The sequence below is a fragment of the Enhydra lutris genome, unplaced genomic scaffold (genome assembly GCF_002288905.1).
Source record: "Enhydra lutris kenyoni isolate GAN:26980312 unplaced genomic scaffold, ASM228890v2 scaffoldscaffold55, whole genome shotgun sequence".
In the NCBI taxonomy this organism is placed as follows: Eukaryota; Metazoa; Chordata; class Mammalia; order Carnivora; family Mustelidae; genus Enhydra; species Enhydra lutris.
In genome coordinates, this window is record NW_019154139.1 from 5,106,812 (window position 1) to 5,125,359 (window position 18,548).

At 57.8% G+C, this 18,548-nt stretch overlaps 1 protein-coding gene across 1 annotated transcript in view; it reads right to left on the reverse strand.

Annotated features, from left to right (window-relative positions):
* LOC111157645 (parvin beta) overlaps positions 1 to 18,548 on the reverse strand; it is a 92,878-nt gene that overhangs the window by 45,967 nt on the left and 28,363 nt on the right. The window contains exons 2-3 of the mRNA XM_022519243.1: positions 3,465 to 3,554; positions 731 to 801 (exon numbers count right to left, since the gene is read on the reverse strand). Of these exons, the coding sequence (XP_022374951.1) occupies positions 731 to 801; positions 3,465 to 3,554 (161 nt within the window). The remainder of the gene's footprint in view (positions 1 to 730; positions 802 to 3,464; positions 3,555 to 18,548) is intronic.

An 18,548-nucleotide genomic window follows, 5' to 3' on the forward strand; every position in this document is an offset into this window, starting at 1 on the left:
TCCCAACTGTCCGCGCAACTGCGCCACGGAAGGCCTGGACGCTGGAGTCAACGTTCCCTCTAGCTGGGTCTGCGAGGACGTTCCAGGAAGAGGTTAGAATGTGACTGACGGACTGAGCAAAGCAAGGGAGCCCCAGCATTTTTGGCTGGACCCTAACACGGGCCTTTATGAGGTCAGTTTTTACCAGGAGACAATTTGGCAAAGGCTTTCCCGTTCCTGTCGTCAGCCCCTGTGAGAACACGGTTCCACGCCGCCTCACGTCCAGCAGCGCCGGCTAAGGTGGAGAAACATTTTGAAAAGCACTTCTAATGGCCAGTGTCGGTGGCACAGACTGTGACAGACAGTGTCCTCAGAGCCTGGGGGTCTCCTGCGTCCACCCTGGGCTGCAGAAGTGACAGCTTTCCCACAGGTGCCAGCTCTGGCGCAGAGCTGGGTCCCACCGGGCGAGGACGCGGCCACACCGGAGCCTTCGCTCCTCCATTGCGGGGAGTAACTCTGAAGCCCCACCGTGGTTTAGATCGAACAATGAGAACCGCCATCAGCACTCAGACACGCACAGACGCCACCAGTCAAGCCTCACCGCGGAGCTGGGGCTCAGAAACCAGGCTCAGGAGACAGAAGCTGCCGTTGTCACACCGAATTACCACGGGGGCCCCCAGCCCTCCCGTCACGGCTTCCCTGACCCCTCGTCGCAGCCCAGCAGGAAGGCGCTGACCGAGGCGCTCCTTACCTTGACCAGCTCCTTGAACTTGGGGTCATCCTTGGAGGTGGGGTCGATCATCATACGCTCCTCGTTCTCCTCTGCCAGGGTAGAGAGTCCGATTAGCACTCGCCGGCGCGGCGGGGCTGGGGGGACGGTCAAGCGAGGGGGACAGAGCGCGGAGAAGCCAGGCTTCTCTCGGTGGGATCACGCTGCGAGGACGGCACGCACACGGGCTGCATCGGTCCGCGGTACAAGTTCCCGCGGCCGCTGTTAGTAAATACGCGCACCGAGAAAGCTCCCCGCTACGTAAAATAGCACACACCAGAAAAAACAGCAAAAAAGGAGGGGATGGGTGACGGTTCACAGTAAAATGTGTTCATCCCTGTTCTGTTTATTTGTTACCCATTTTCCCTTCATGTTCAGGCCTCGATCCACAGACAGTGGGGCCCAGCGAGCTGCTCCAGCGGGACTGGCGTGGTAGAGAGGAAGAGCGTGGGAAAGCACCCCCCCCCCCCGCTGGTCCGACACCATCCAGGAAACTGGCCGGTGCCTGCATAGGGGAGGGTGTGGGAGGCACCGCGGACGGCACGCAGGGGATGGGGAGAGGGAGGCCTCAGGACCCAGCATGGGGTGGGCCCGCAGGACACACAGGTGGCGAGGACCAGTCTCCCGGGGCCCAGGCAGGCTCCCACGGAGCTCGGAAACAGAATGGCTTTGACAAGACTGACTTCACAACAGCAAATTTTAAAACCTGACAAAGTGGAAAACTTTTTGAAGTCATGCAGATCTGACGCTTGAGGGGGTAACCCCATATGGGGGTCCCTTGTGATGTCCTTGCTAAGGCCCTCAGCAGCCTCCCAGTGCTCCTGGGACCAAGGTCAGCACCTTCCACGTGGCCTCCAGGGCCCCCTGCAGCCTCGCCTCCCCCAGCTGTCCCGGGCACTCCCCACTCTCTGGCCCTTCCAGCCTTCCCTTGCTCCTCGGCAAACCTCACCACTGCCTGCCACAGGGCCTTGGCACATGTTGCTCCCTGTCTGATACCCTTTTCCTCCACTCCACGTTCCCTTCACCTTTCAGATCTCAGTTCCAGGTGCTGACCAGGTCAGTCCTTCTCAAGGTCACACAGACTTCAGGGATAAGCAGAACCTTATGGAACAAACTGAACGACACCAGCTCCCTCTGCCCGAGAGCAGTTGTTTATAAAGATGGCAAAATGGGGAGGGTTCGGGCCCAGGGAAAGGCAAGTTCAAGGCATTATCAACAAAATGAGAGCCTGCCATGTGTCTAGGACCAGCCTTTTAGCCCTCCTGTTAGTCTAAATCAGGGTTCTCAACAGGAGCCGCTGTGTCCTTCCACCACCCCAGGCGACATGTAGCCATGTCTGGAGACATTTTTGGTTGTCCCAACCGGTGGCATCTCGTGGGTAGAGGTCGGGGATGCTCAAACCCCAAGAGACACAGGACAGCTTCCAACAGTAAAGAATTACCCGGTGCCAGATATCCAGAGGGCCGAGGTGGAGCCTCCTGGTCTATGTCTGGCTAATTCCCAGACCCGCAAGTGAGTCCCCAGTTTCCCCTGAGAGAGGGTCACCCCGGAGCATGCACTTCAGCCAGACTCTGCAGCAGTAACAGCGAAGAGTCCTCCTCTTCCGAGAAGAGACAGGGACCACAGTGGACCCCAGCAGGATCTCAGGGAGCTCGCCCAGCACTTGGCTTCAGGTCCGCCAAGCTGAACCTGCGTCTGCATTTCTCCACAAGCTCTTGCTGGCCTGGCCTTGTCGCGGAAACCACAAAGGAGGGACCAACCGTGGCTTCCCTTTGAACCAGGGTTTGGAAATAAGCGGAATGTTCCACAGCCGCCTTTCAGACCGACCAGATCCCAAAACACGCTTTAAGAAAATGTGTCCGTGCTGTCACCTCATCAGTGCTGGCTGTGATGAGGTCCCAAGGAGCTGGGTACAGAGGGCCTTCATCACTTGCCGGGTCCCACCCAGCAAGCCCACGGCCTCAGGACAGCTCTGGCTTGTGCCAAGATTAGGATGTATTAACTACGTTTCTTATTTCTTATATTTTTGAATTCTTTGACACCTCAGGGCCTGGGGACCTGGAGACACTGTCCCTCCCAGGGTTGGCCAGTTCCCAAGACAGCCAACAATTCCACTGTGACTGCCCTTGATGTGCAGGTCAACCAACCCAGAGCCCACCCCCAGCAGCCATGTGTTCCAGGGGCTCTCACGCTCCCAGACCACAGGCCCCTGCCCTAATTTCCCCCCAACACCCCCCCACCCCCGCCCAGCGCACCGACTCAGCAGAGCTCCCAGAGCCCTCAGAGATTATCCCAACCAGCCAGTCCACACCGGCCTACCCTGCCCCACCCAGTCCCTCCCACAAGAAAAGACAGGCCATGCCCTTCCCTCCCTCCAGCCTCCGGCCCAAGGCTGGCCCACCCCCACCTCGGGAACTGAGCTTATAACAAACCATATTTTCAATGGGGCTGAACCCCGGATCTGTCGGACTCATCGGATGTAACGACTAACACAACGGACGTGGGAAATCAGACAGGCAGAAACTTACAAAGGAAGATGGGGTTTTCCTTCCTACCTACTTTTCTAAATAAGACCTTGAGCTAAGAGCCCAGACTCTCAGATGCCGCCTGGCGTGATGTTTGGTCACCAGGCCGTCGCCCTGGAGCTCCTCCTCGGCCTCACCAACCGCGGGAGCTCAGCGGCGTCACGACAGAGGCCCGGCAGAGCGCACGGTACCTAACAGCGTGTCTTCGGGGTGGACATCCGCCGAGGCGGGGGACATCGGCGAGTTGATGGCATGTCTGCCTTCTTCCTGCAGGTCGCTCACTGTGGAGAAAGGAAAACAAGGGTCAGTGTCAACGGAGTAGCGGGGCCTCGCGTGTCTGCAGCAGAAACACACAGGATCGACTCCTGCTCTGTAAGCGTTTAACAAGCATTCCCAAATGGCCCGTCGCCCAGAAACAGTCTGCGCACGAAGGCTCTGAACCCAGACCACGTTCTGCAGTTCCTCCCTCTGGCGCCAAGTATCTCCCGGTGCCCGCCAAGCCCGGCCAGTCGGTTTACACTGCCCTTTGGAATTCAGGGCTAACACACAGAAGCTTCTGGATGCTTCCAGATCCGCCCAAGGCTGCTGACATGGACAAAGCTGGAATCCCAGCGACAGGGCCTGAAAAGGCACCCCCCCCCCACCACTCCGTGGAGAGCTGTGTCCTCAGCCAGGGGACCTGGGGGCGGACGCTGTACCTAACATGGACACAGGCAAGCCCTGAATTTAAAGTGAGGCTGTTGTTGACGGTCAGGTTCAAGGGAGCAGACACCCAAGAGCAGGTCATGGCCAGTGCTGGGACACCAGAGCCTGCAACAGAATCTCACAAACCTTGACCCGGAGGCCGTAACCTGTGGGGTGTGTGTGTGTGTGTGCGCGCACGCACGCACGTGTGTGTGTGAGTATGTGTGTGTGTGTGAGAGTGTGCGCGCACGTGTGTTGGGTGAGGGCAGCACTCGATCATCACAGGGCTCAGAGGCACAGCACGGATGCCAGGGGCAGAAAGGACCATCGCCCCGCAGGAAAACGCCTCAAGTCACATCTGTCAGGGGACACCACCGGGACCCTCACCCTGTCCCGTTTCCTGTGGCACCTGCTGCTTTTGACAGTCCTGGTTGAGAGCTCTGGGCCACAGTCCCCAACCACATGCCACGGACTGGCTGCCCCATCGGTGGTCCCGGGTCAACGGGGTGCCCAGGCCTTCTCTACCACGAACCGTTCTCCCCCGTGAAAACCTCTTTCCTCTTCCAATACCGCAGTCACCACGAACCCTCACACGGCCAATGCCGGGCATCTGAAGAGTAACCAAGGGCACAGGCCCGATGGCTTTGCCCGATGGCTTTGGCGCAGGCAGGCGGTACAGTTCCCCTCGACTCTGCTAGCGGTGCGACCCCAAGCAAGCCCAAGTCACCCCACAGGGCCCCCGGGAGGACGAAATGGTGAATGTGAGGTCTCCAGGCCAGAGCCAGGAAGCCAGGGGGTCTGTAGCCGGCCGGCCCCTCCGCCCCGCATGAGGACGCCCTCATCTCTCACCAGGGAAGGCCCCGAGACGAGGCTTTCTACAGAGTGAACTCTCGCATCCCCACGTCCCCGAGCAGCACAACTCGCAAGAGGCTCTCACGAGAGCCCCCCGACGGGTGGGTGACCGCGCGAGATGCGATCCACCCGCAGGACAGAACGCGGCTCGCTGTGGAAGGGAAGGCTGTCCCGACACCTGCTGCCACGCGGGTGCCCTCGCAGGCAGCACGCCGTGTGGAACGGTCATGGTGGGACACAGTGAGGGACCCACAGTCATAGAGCCTCAGACATCCAGTCAAACGGCAGGAGGTGGGGAGGGGGGAGGCGGAGCCTCATGTTCACGCGGATGTAGTTTCAGCGCAGGACGACGAAGAGCTTCAGGAGATGAAGGGGCGATCACGCCACCCCGTGAGTGGACTTCATGCCACGGAAGCACCCGCCCACGAGGGGTTAAAATGATACATTTTACATTATATATGTTTTACCACCACCACAACAACAAACAAAAGAAAAAGCAGACCCTCTGCCAACAGCATCGCAGCCTGCAAGCTGGACGCCATCCCCGCGGTCGCCCGCGGTGCACACCCCCGTGGTGCGTCCCCAGAGCAGGCCACACGCACAGTCGTCTTCTTGTCCCCACACCCTTAGCTTAACTCTGCGCGAGACACACCTTCCCACGTGCCGAGGCACGAGTAGGGTTTTAAGACGTGCCCTCACTGGGCTCCCCCCGCCACACTCCGCAGATGCCCACGGGGGGGGCCTCGGCCAGCTCCCAGGCCAGCAGCCGCATCTCAGCCATCGCTTCCACGAGCTGATGCGTTACCAGCAGCAACTTAGGCTGTAAAAAGCTTTTCCGAAGGCAGAAAAAAGAAAGCGGGGAAAAAGGGGATCTTGCACGGAAGCTGCGGACACAAGGGGAGCACACCCCTGGCCCGGTGAGTGGGGTGTATGCAGAGACCCCGAAGGCCTAAGTCCCACTTCCTGGGCCGACATCACAGAAGGACAGACAGGCCAGGGGCGTCCCTTCAGGTCTAGGCGGTCGGGGGGTGTAGTCACGTTCACGGCCTGGGAAAGAGGGAAAGGCGGCGGGTGTGGCGCGGGTGAGCCACAACGAGCCGGTAATTCGGCTCAGAAAGATGCCACACGGGTCGTCCGCTCCCCAGGACACAGGCCGTGGCCGGAGCGACGGGGAGGAGGGCGGAGGGGCGGACACGCGGAAATGCTCCCAGGGAGCCCTGCTGCCTGATCTCAAAGACACAGGGAGATAGGAAATAGCGTTTTCAAAGACAGAAACGGGGTCACATGGAAACAGAAATTTCCACTCTGCCCTTGAACATCAAAGATAACACTAAACAGGACCCGAGATTTCCTGATCTTAATAAATGAGAAATGCTCTCCCGGAACCGCCCAGGCACTGGCTCGACAGACCACACATTCCGAAGGAGCTTGTGTGCAAAGCTCTGAGGGAAGCAAGGACCGGGCCCTTGGTCATGAGTCCAGGTCGGTGACCACAGAGCCAGGGGCGTGAGTCCAACTTTACCACACACGGGCACGTGGCCTAGAGGGGTCCCTTCACCTTGCCAAGCCTCAGTTTCCCCATCTGTAACATGGGGGTGACAGCAGTAGCTGCCTCATAGGGAATCCTAAGAATTAAGTGAGACCATGAGTGCTCAGCTCCTGGTTCAGAAACCCTGGTGGGCATGTGCTCACCCTCTGTGAAGGGGAGAAACCGAGATAGGAAAACAGGCTCCCACAAAGGGACAAAGAGAAGAAAGAAGGAAGAAGGGGAGGGCGTGGCTCTCTTGCACCCCGGGAAGAACCAGGGAAGGCTTCCTGGAGGAAGTAGCATTTGAATGAAGCCTTGAAAGATGGCAAGAATCTGGAGAAGGGACTTTGGGACTCTGCAAAGCATACGGTGACAGATCAGACAGCCTGGACTCTGGAAGCCCGCAGTGCAGCCACACTGATGCTGAACCACGGAGGGTTCTTTGGGACTCTACTTCTCACAGCCTGGGTTCCCCAGAGAACACGGGCCCCATCCCTGAGGACTTTTCTGTCTAAATCTGATTACTGTCTTCCTAGGGTCAGTCTGACATGTGGAAGGAGAGGCTCCTCTCGAACCCTGGCTTCTCCCCAAGGGCCCCACTCTGCCAGTTTAGTGGCTTTCCGTTAATCCCTGGAATGTTCTGGTTTTTAACATACTGGTCCATTTGCCAGAAAGCCCAACACTTCAAAGATGTGAAATGCCGGCTGCCTTGAGTCACGGAGAAAGATCTGCTGGCCCGGGAGAGCCAGCGTCTGGTGTGCTCCATGGGTGTGGACTTTCAAACGGACGGGGCCCGGTGCCAGGAGGCTGAGGACCCACCAATTTCCTGAGTATGCGCCATTGTTTGGAGAGGGATGCCCTTGTCCACATAAAACCTGATGGCCAGGCATGAGGAAATGGATGGCAAAGGTTCCCACTGCACCCAAGTCCACCTCCCAGGGGTGCTGTGGCCCACGGGCCGCACGGGGGGCACACGGGGCTGGGGGGAAAGCCAGGAGGTTGAGAGGAAGGAGGGAGCCCAGGTCAGAAGACAGAGCCAAGGGGCGGGGGGTGTTTGATAACACAATTTGCCCTTTGGGGATGGCCACCCCTCACACAGCCGGGGGCAGGGGGCAGACCGGGTCATGCAGACAGCAGTCACTGGTCTTAAGAGATTTCAAAAAAGTTCAAATGTGGGTTTAGTGTGGAATCTCCCAAATTATAATGTAAGCACATCACTCCAATTCTGTGGGCCAACCAGGGCCACCCGTTTGCAAGCTCAGGTCACAGTAAATGTACAATCCACGTTCCTACCCATCCACAGGAAGCACAGAGGGCCACTAATGCTTCCTGAGGACCTACTACGTGCCAGGCACCTTCCATGACATGCATTCATCGTATCTCCTAACAAGTGAGGGAGCAACCGGGTCCTGGCTGGGCTGGCAACTGTCACATGTGAAGGCACCTGATATGCAGCCCCCAGTGAGCCCCAAGTCAGCACTGAACCCGCTTCTACATGGTCTTGCACCTCAGTATGCCCAGCTGACTCCTTCGCACCTCCAAGCCTCAGCTTATTGACAACCTCCTCCAGGAAGCCCTCCTGGGTGCCCCCTTCCCACGCCAGGCTCCTCTCTGCCTAGCTCACACCACACAGTCATCCCATCTTCTTTTTCCTGGACCATCTGCCCACCCACACTGGTGCTAACTCAGCTCCTAACCCTGGAGCTGGTCTACTGGTTTCAGATCCCAGCTCGACCACCGACAAGCTGAGCCTGGGCAAGCTACTTATTTGCCCTGTGCCTCAGCTCCTATCTGTGAAACGGGGGCACCCCTCAAAGACAGATACAAAACTTCATCAGCTGCTGGCATACAGTAAGTGCTCAATAAATGTTAGCTTGGAGCATCTTCTAGATCGAGGTAGACGGGCGTGTTTCCAAAGCCCGTTGCCTTTCCACCACCCCACCCAAGGGCTGGGCAAGGCTTAAAAAAAAAAAAAAAGAAGTAACACCTCTCCTGCCTGGAATTACAAGCACATAAACATCAACACTTGAAAGCATCTCATAAAGAACCCATCACTTACACCGCAGGCCAAACGCGAAGGTTCCATCTTTGATTTCTTTTTTCATCTTTTCCTTTATATGGATTTCATTTATTTATTTATACCCAGGCTCCTTCCAAAAAAGCAGGCTTTTAGGCACCTTTTTTTTTTCCCCTTTGACATTCCTGGGAACATGTGCCCTTGAAGGCGCCTGGCTCCCGGAGCAAGGTCACGGTCAGGACAGGTCAGGACACGTGGGTCTGAACACACAAAGGCTTCTCAGCCTCTCGCTCCACGAGGGGCGCCAGGGCAGGAAGGGGTATCGTGAGGCACCACCTGCAAAGATGGGGTGCAGACAGCCCACGAGGGTCTCACCTGCCGGGCTTCGTGGCGGACTCAAAGAAAGGCCTGCCGAGGGGTGGGCAGCGGCCTCGGACGCTAGAGCGGTGACTACTCCATTCTCTGACATTTCAACACAGCTGTGATGTTTTGCCACCTAGGGGGACTTTTTGACACCATAGTTTTTGACGTTTCCTGGTTTTCATGCAGAACGAAAGATGAGGAGAATTTTCAGCAGCGCCGTGGGAACTGGATCAAAGAGAAAACCCTCACAAAACAGCGGGTCACCTGAACCACATCTACAAGAGGGACCAGGAGATGGCAGGAAAGCTGCCTCGGTTCCCGACGCTCACCCGTCCTGGTCAAGACACACCCACTCCCAGGTCCAGCCGGTGGCAAAGGGAACTGAGCTGTCCTCGAAGCTGCCAGGGAAACAAAGGGAGGGTAGAGACGCATGTGTCCCCACAGGCTGGGCTAGGACAGTTGTGGGGACAGAAACTTCCAGGTGCTTAGGAGGACCCAACCGTGAGGCTTTCTCAGGCCCTGCCCAACAGCAAGGGCTTCCGTCCGCACTCAGAGGGTCATTTCTCTGCAGAAGTCAGAGTTTATCAGAATAAGGAAATCCATCAGCCACGGAGCTCCTCGCACAGTGGTTCCACTGAAAACGAGGCCCGTCGTACCACACACGAAGACCGCACAGCTCGGCTAGAACGGGGCCCATGGGACGTCAAGCAGAGCCCACCGGACCACCGGGGCAGGGGCCCTGCTCCTTTCGACTTGCATAGAGACCAGCGCTCTCTGCAAGCCGCGATCACCACTCGGGATGGGGAGGCGTCCTCTCCGGAGCTGCTGCACTTGCAAAAGCCTTGGAGCGTGAGGCCGGGTCTTCCCCAGGGGGTTACGATGTCCAGATTCAACGTCCACGGTTCTTGGGATTCTAGCCGATGGACGGCAGCGTCCGGCCCGGGGTCAAGGGCTGTGGGAGCCAATGGCCCCAAGCAGAGCAGCGGCCCTTCCCGCCCCAGATGTGGGACAAGAGGGAAATTAACTTTCAGCAACCTGCGAGGGGAAACATACAAAAAAGAGCCTCTTGACCTTTCAAGGGGCAGATCTGGAATGGAACCTGGCCCTGACACGAGGATGCCGGCCCATCGTAACGAGCCCGCTGTATTTACGCGTGTTTAACACGCGGCAATTTCTCACTGAGGATGACAGTCTAAACCCAGATCTATAGGCTTGGCTCTATTGGGGCACGAGGTCCCAGCCCATTTCTAGAGACGGAATAAGTTCCGAGGCTAAAACACACGTGTGAGCATTTCAGTACAAGCCAAATCCAAAGGGGGTCAGCCGGCGCTCCTGACCCCCACCTCGAGAGCTCACGACCGGCACCTATCAGTGCAACACATCCCGTGCAGCTTTCGAAACATGACGGCGTGATATTTATGCAAATAACACAATCAGAAACCCCGAACTGTGTATTTCTAGGCGTACGTGGTGACATTCATACAGACAAGAAGGAAAGTCTCTGCTCCAAAATGACGAGACTGGTTTCACCTGCGGAAGGGACCAGGGCGGAGGGAAGGAGGAGATGGGAAGGCTGGGCCGCAACGGTGTCCCTCCGTTATTGTAAGACGAGACAACAGACAGACACTCTGATAGGAGTCGGTGTCCCTCACCCGCCATGGGGCCCTGAAGCCCGCGACAGCCAGTCCTATGGGGAAGGAGGCATGTGGGAGCCGAGCCTGTCCAGCCCACAGACCCGGGGTTTCCCTGCAGGACGGCTGCCCAAAGAGAGCTGCAGAGCCCCGAGGAGTCCCAGACGGCCCCTGCCCATGCTTTCGTGTGCAGACAAGAGAGAAGCAGTGAGTTTTGGGGGTGAAGGAACAGCTTTCCCCCAGGCCATTCCGTCTTCCCCTCCAGGCTTGGGGAAATGCCTTCCGCTGGATGCCAGGGGCATCTACACAGCTCAGAGCCTTGGACTTCCCGGTCCTCAGCACTCGCCTGCTGCTCCTCTGTGCTCTCCCTGAACCGATCGCTCCACAGCCTCTGGCTTTGGGGACACGGGGAAGTGCGTGGCTGCCTGGTCAGCCTGGGAAAGGTGCAGGAGGGGAGCTGAGGGGCCACATCCTCAGGGAACCCCACAGGGTGAGACAGGACCAGGCCTGAGACAACACTGTGGACACCCCGGTCACCGCCCGGATGTGGTCATGTCCCCTCCCATCGTCAGCCAGAGCCCGCCCAGGGGCCTCTGCTAACCATGTGCCTCCGGAGCGCTCAGCCAGGCTCCCAACTTCAAGGCACTTAGGGCCCCCTGGGCTAACAGGGTCTAAGACTCCACGCCAACCACCAGCCCCAAGGCCATGTCGCTGATGCCAGTCGGGGAGCCTGGCCATCAACACCTAGAACGGTAAGAACGTAGAAGACATCACCATACCCTTCCCCTGCGCGCCTTCTCCTGAAATCAAACCGGCCAGCGACTCCAGTGCTCCTTTGGGAGATAAATCCAGGGGCGACATTTCCACAACTTTCTACCTGGCCAGCACCTACCACGGACACTTCCCTCCCCAGGACGGAAGGAGATTTACCAGCCCGCCTCGCACATGCTGTCACGCGAAGCTTCGCTACAGACGAGGTCTCTGAAACACTCAAGTCCAAGCTGGCTCAGCCCGTTCGGGATGGATCCCACCCACGCAAGGCCTGCAGGTCCCCAAACCACACCACCTTCCCGCTTCTGGCGGGATCGGAGGGGGACGCTCAGGTGGTTTCCTGCCCGTGGGGAGAGCCCAGAGCTTCAGTCTTGCTCCGAATCCCTGTTCTCGATCTTTTGTTGTTGTTGTTGTTTAATTTGACAGAGAGAGAGAGATCACAAGTAGGCAGAGAGGCAGGCAGAGAGAGAGGGGGAAGCAGGCTCCCTGCTGAGCAGAGAGCCCGATGCGGGACTCGATCCCAGGACCCTGAGATCATGACCTGAGCCAAAGGCAGAGGCTTTAACCCACTGAGCCACCCAGGCACCCACTTGTTCTTGATCTTAAGCGGATCTAAATGCGGAGCCGCCCATCTCAGCAGCAACAATGAATGAGCTCACGAGCCACCCCAGCTTCTCCCAAGACCCTCTTTTCTGAAGGACTCCTTCCCATGCCCTAGGAAAGTGGGTTCAAGAGCAGAAATGACTCTGGGACGCAGGGGGCAGGGGCTGCTGGGGATCCTCCCGCAGCATGGCCAGCGTCAGGGGACACGGCAAGCAATCTGGAGGGAGAGAGAAATTGAGGGAGGGAACGGCACAGCACAGCCCTGACCATGCAAAACCACCGTAATAACCTGATTCTGGAGCCAGAAGGCTGAAGGCAAAGGCCCCCAAACACATATACTCGAAAAGAACGCAGTGGGAGGAAGCAAGACGCTGGACGGGACCCTCCTCGCATTCTGCATCTTGTGCCCTGCCCCTGGGGCAGCTGTGCGGAGAGGGTTAGGACAGGTTCCCAGGACAGCCACTCAGCCTCCCATCGGCCCCACCGTGGCCTCTCCCATCCTGCAGGTGACTGTCCTGGACTCAGCTGTTTCTCCTCTCCAACAGCCTGTCACCTTCTTCTGGGCGAACCAGAACCCAGCCTCCCCTGGAGGGAACCAGCATGGACCCCCATTAGCAGGTGTTACAATCCAGATGGGGACCTGTCCCCAGCCCCAGTGTGGAGCCAGTGGGTACGCTGCACTCCCCACAACACAGGTATCAAGGCAGAAATGGGCCTGGCCTGCTCAGAGTCGACAGTTATAAGAAGACTGCACTGGGAATGCACTTTTCCCCAGTGGCCTTGACCCAACAAGACATGCAGGTCGAAGCTGCACCATCATCCTACCACCGAACAGAACCTGGAAATGAAGGCACCGGATCAACAGACCTGAAAGAACAGTTCAGCCACACCATTTGTGTGCTGGATCAAGCCTTACCTGAAGCCATCCGCCGGTGGCCCTTTCCATCAAAAGGCACCAGTGAATTCCATTTTGTTCTTAATCCACTTTGAGTTTTCGTTCATTTGCAAACAGAGTCCTCTCTGAGGCAGGTGTCCTTCTGACACACAAAGCTAACTGTGTCCCTGGCGAAATCCACCACACGCTCCCACTGGCTCCAGGATAGAACGCAAGCCCCTACCAACACTCGATAAGCAGACCACACCTCTCCTCAAGCCAGCTGTGCTCTCAACCTTGCACTCCCCTTCCTAATGAGGCATTCCCAAGCCACTCGTGTCTGTCACATCTCTGCACCAACTGTCGCCTTCACCAGAGAGGCCCTTTCTATCAGGCTAACATCACTCCATCCCCCAGATTTATCAGGACGACATTCTCTCTGCACTCAGGCCCCAGACAGAGTAAGGGCTCCTCCTCTGCCTCCCTACGGCTCCCCTTGCCTGTGACGGCCACAATCCCTTCATCCCACCCACCCCACCCCCCCATCGGTGTAGCTGGGGTGGGCCTGCCTCTCCACGCCCACCCAGTAGCACACGGGGGCCAGTGCTGCTCTTGACCACGGCCTCACAGCCGACACAAAACCGGACACGTGATAAGCACGCAATATTTGTGGGACAAATGCCTATGTGTTTACGGAGACAAAAAGTTGCCTAATGGGAGAAATTAGGTAAGAGACCCAAAGTCAGGAGAACAGGGAACCGACTGCTCTTGAAAACATTCCACCTCCAGCCACTTAATTGGGTGGAAAAGGAGAGTTTCCATTAAGGCTTACATTAGCCTGCCAGTCGTGGGTCACCAAGGACCCAATTACTGTGAGGTGGCCGTGGCGGGGGGTGGGGAGGGCTCAGAGGAAGGACTCTGCTCTGCAATTAGGGACTTTTGGGGACGAGCTCCCTCTGGAGCAACAACCCCAAGCCTCGTGGGCTGGGCGTGCACCGGCCGCAGGCGTTTGGAAGAGAGCCCAGTGGGAACAAAGCCGGCAGCCCGTCTCCAGGAGGGCCGGTCTTCTGAACACCAAAAGTCGCTGAAGTATAAACACCAAAAAGGCTGAAGCTCAGAAGCCGATGTCAAACAGACAATTCCCCCGCCCAGATCAGGCCTTTTCTTCCCCTCTGCCCTGGGTGATCAGAAAAATGCGAGGACCACAGAGAAACAAATTGTCTGGGGGCAGGAGAATAGGAAGAAAGACTTCAGGTGAACGTGAAATGTCAGCGTTCCCATATAAACCACCTGGCGAGCAGAAACCAGGACACGGGAGGGGCCTGGGCTTCCTGCTCATAAAGGATGACTGATCCTGTAGGGACAGGGGACGACGGGGCCGATGGCTCAGGTGGAGAGCAAGTGGGTCAGCTTATTCAAGTCACCTCCCTGCCACAAGTAGACTCCTCGGGGGCCGGACACAGTGGCTGGACCCACGCAAGGCCAGCATCTGCTCTAGTCTCTACGGGTCTCCGCTCCCAGTCCCTCCTTTCCAGTCTACCTCCCACACTGTCTCAAGACTTGTCCCCAGAACACAGCCCATCAGGTCATCCCTCTGCCTGCAGACCATCCCCACCTTCCACGGCCTCCCCACACAAAGCCCAAATCCCTCCCCGTGGCATCCTGCCCCGACCCTCCAAAGGGCCCGCCATCCACAGCCCCGCGGGCCCCAGCTGGGGGCCCTACTCGCAGAAGACAGAAAACACAGGCTCTGGAAGTTTGTCACACAGCGGCCTGGGGCCCAAGCTCCATCTCCTTCTTTCACCATCTTCCCACTGCAGGGGTAATAACCAGACACGATCCTAAGGTTGTCGTGACAACTAATTCAACAAGAAGCAGCCGAGCTCTAAGTGTTGCGTCTCCCCTTCCCGTCCCGCCATCAGCACCTGCGCTGGGTGACAGGGAGCCACGCATCTGGCAAGCTCCCCCATGAGCCAGGTGCTTGCAATGCTTCGTTCGAGGTCCAGGGGGCATCTGGTTAAGCATCTGCCTTCGGCTCAGGTCATGAGCTCAGGGTCCTGGGATCAAGTCCGCATCAGACTCCCTGCTCAGCGGGGTCCTGCTCCTCCTTCTCCCTCTGTGCTCATTCCCTCTCTCTCTCTTTCTCTCAAATAAATAAAATCTACGAGGGGGAAAAAAAAAAGGCTCAAGGTCCAGCCATGAACTCACAGCCAGCCCCTGCGCTCCCGGTTACAACCGAGGGGTACGTGAATGTCTCCCTGCCAGATTATGGACTCCCGGAGGCAGAGGCCAACCCCTTATCCCCCCTGTGCCCCCAGAGGTGGGCCTGGCACAGAGCGGACGTCCCCACCTGATGACACCGAGCCCAACCAGACCCCAAAAGCCTCAGGTCTGTATAAGTATCAGGGGGTCTAACAGCCTCATAAGCTAACTGTTCAAACAATGAGGGCCCATGTACCCCCCACCATCTCCGATGCTCAAAAAACTCCAGCCATCGAAACATCCAACTCACTGCACATCAGGCAGGATCTAATCTCAAAGAGCCTTCACGCACAGCTCAGGCATCACCACAAACATCTTTATATGGTGGCTGAGCATTTAAAACAGACGCTAATTAGGCTGAATTATAACAGAACCTCAACTCTACAAAAAACATCAGGCTGGCGGCTGGACAGTGCCAGTGGCATGTGTGACCCAGCCCTCCACCGCCCCTGCCACCACACACCAATTCCCAAGCAGGGAGTCAAGGACAGCCACCCATGCACAGTGACCAGCGACCAAGAGAAGGAAGCCCGCAGGAGGCTCATCAGCGTGGCTTAAGTGACTCACAGTGAAATCAAAATGCAGCCCCAAGCTAGGAGCGAAGGATGGTGGGGCCGGTTCCCCAGGCAATCGTGCTTCTTCCCTGGGGATGAGCGCAAGAGCCCCGGCTTCCCGAGGACCTCAAGGGCCACCACCGCTCAATGGGCGCTCTTTGGCATGTGTTATCTGAACAGCTGGACCTGAGTCCCTGAGGCCAGCCTCCCTGGGCCCCTAAAAGGGGCCCTCCAGCTCTGCCTCCTGCTTTCTCAGCCCCCTCCCCCCGTCCCCCCGCTTCGCACAGACAGCTGGCAATCACTGCCTCCTGGCTGCTTGCACGCTAATCTGGATGTGACGAGTGTGCTCTGTTCCCTGATTCGGGGATGGTGCGTTTACCACACTTCCACCCATCAATCGTGCTGGAGTTTTGGTGAGGACGTGGAAGCAATTTCAATCGCTGGTCATGAAAATCCATCATGAGTTAACAAAAAGGGAGAGTCTAAAATAAGCAAAAGGTGGGGGCAGAGGGCGGACACCACCCCCTAAGAAACCCAGAATTCTCAAAAAGGCCACATCGTGGTCTCCCCTTTGTGCTCATGGGCCGCAGCCCCCATGGAGCTGATCGGTGCAGGGCGCCCCACCAAAGCAGGAGGTTACGAAATCTGCTGATCATTTCCAGGAGCGGGCGAGCCAATAACACATCGGGAGAGAAATGTGCTTAATAAAGAGAAAACAGAAACGGCAATGCAGAAGTAAGCCTGGTAAAGCAAGTTCCGTGGGTCCCTGCGTTGCAAACTCGTATTAATTAATCTGATCAGTAATGTCCCATCGTATTCAGGGAAGTCCAAAGCATGCTCTGCTGAGAAAATAAGAAGATTAAATCATTAAGTCGTTTAGGGGGAAAAAAAGCAATTCTATGTGCACCTGCCACCAGAGACCTGGGGGGGCGGAGTGGGGGGGGTGGTGGGCGACCAGAGAACAGCCGGCAGGATGGCGCCCTCTAGTGGCCCATCTCCGCCAGCAGAAGCGAGACCAGACAGGATCTGCAATTCCATCCAAACTAGAGTCTGGCCTGGTGGGCAGACAGGCACCTTCCAAAGGGGGCAGCCCTGGTGCTGGCAGCTGCGTCCTCCCGAGATACTCCGGGGGCCAACGCAGCATTTTGGGCGGCCCGCCTGGCCAAGCAGAGCCCCACCCTCACTCATGGGATCCGACAGTCCAGGCAGGAAAGAAGTGGGATCTTCACAACCCACCAGGGTTCCTGGACACCAGCCTTTGGGGGGAAAGTTCCAAAGGAGCAGCTAGGAGACGAGACCAGGGGAGATTACCTCGCAGCCACCAGATGACACAAGGTTCCCCCCCGCACCCCACACAGTCCCATTGGGCCCTGTCCCGTTGCTTTCCTTCCGAGGGCGGTCACATTCAAGGCACATGCGCGCACCTGTTGCTGGATGTGCGTCCATAGTGGTCTGAAAGGGCAGATGCATGGGGACCAGCCCAGAGGAGGCACTCGATGACATGTGGCAGGTGAGTGGTGAACTCGTGGGTGAACAACGAGGGACTGTCTCAGGACCCTAACATTCCCCTCTGGCATTCCTCTTCGGAACTCGCAGGAGCTGTTTTCTTTTAGGGCCTCTGGGCCTCCCTACATGACGCCCCTCCTGTCCCCAAAGATGTCTCCATCCCGATCCCTGGAGCCCATGGCTCAGCAAGGCAGAAGCGACTTTGCAGGTATGATTGAGCTAGGGATCCCAAGACAAGGACTTATCCTGGTTATCGGGGGAGGCGGGGAGTTGCAAGGGTCCTTCTAAAAAGGACACAGGTGGCACTGTGAGCGATGAGACAGCGGAAGCAGCAGGAGATGAGAAGACACGGTGCTGTTGGCTTTACAGATGCTGGGTGGGCCCCACGCCAGGGAGCGCAGGCACCCTGAGAAGCTGAGAAGTCGAGAATATGGATTCTCGCCGGGAGACGTGAGAAGGAGGACAACTTGCCGCCACCTGGATGTTAGGACTTCAGACCTCAAGAACTGTAAGTCTGTGTGGCTTTAAACCACCAAACGTGTGGTACTCCGTTACCGCAGCCACGGGAAACTCAGGCCGCCCCAGCTCCTCCTTGTCATTTCAAAAGGCCCAGAACATTCTTGGACGGCGCCATTTTACTGAGCATCTACTCTGCACCAGAACCCAGGCTGAGCTCCAGGCTGAGCCGTTATTGAAGCGGGCAGAGTGAACAGAAATGAGCACGAAGCATGAGTACACAACTGTCCCCGTGTGTGGCAGGTCACGCGCATGTGACAAGGAGGCCTGAGAAGGTTGGCTTAATGGCAAATCCACAAACACATGTCGCCTTATTAACTTTATGCAGAAGGAGCAGGGTAGGCTCGCGTCCACAAAATTCGAGGTGACCCCTCCCCCAGGGGGTCCTCAGAGGGGCCGGCACAGCAGCTGACGGGGCCATCGCGCTCCCCCGCCCCGCCCTGCACATCTGGCTACCAAATGGGCTCGAGGGGAGTGGCTGGGATGTGCTAGGCCCCTGACTTTGCCGGCCACAGCTGTGCCCCACTGCCTCTCCAGGCCGGAACCTTCTGGTCCACTCTCCTCCCGGGAGCACCTGCCCTAGGCATCTTTCTCCGTCCCACCTCTGCTGCTCCAGGTCTCAGCACCCCCGGGTCCTGGGTAGCAGCCCCAGCCAGTTTGAGCCCATTGTCTCTCCAGGCCATAGTTCAAGGGACTAGATACAGTAAATAACCAGCCCAGATGTCAGAGTCCTCGCCCCGCCTCAGGACACACCCAGGAGCAGGATCATGTTAGCGCATCGAAGAGACGGACACCCACGGATACCGCCCTGCGGCTCCGCCCATGCGGGCCCCAACCTGAGGATGCCGGCCAGGCACAGGCAGGGGGATGGGTGGGGAGGAGGACGACTCCAGTGAGACGTCCCATCAGCCCACCCATTTGGCTGTGACCTTGGGCAAGGTAGCGTCTCCCGCCTGCCAGGCACATTCAACTCAGCATCTCCTCTGAAATAAGGACGCACACAAGGCTTGTGGGGCACGGGGCCGGGCGGGGGCCAGGGACTCAACCCACAGCTCCCCACCACACGCTCCGGGAGCCGGGTGTTTGCACCCACGTCACCAAGCCCGAGCACCAC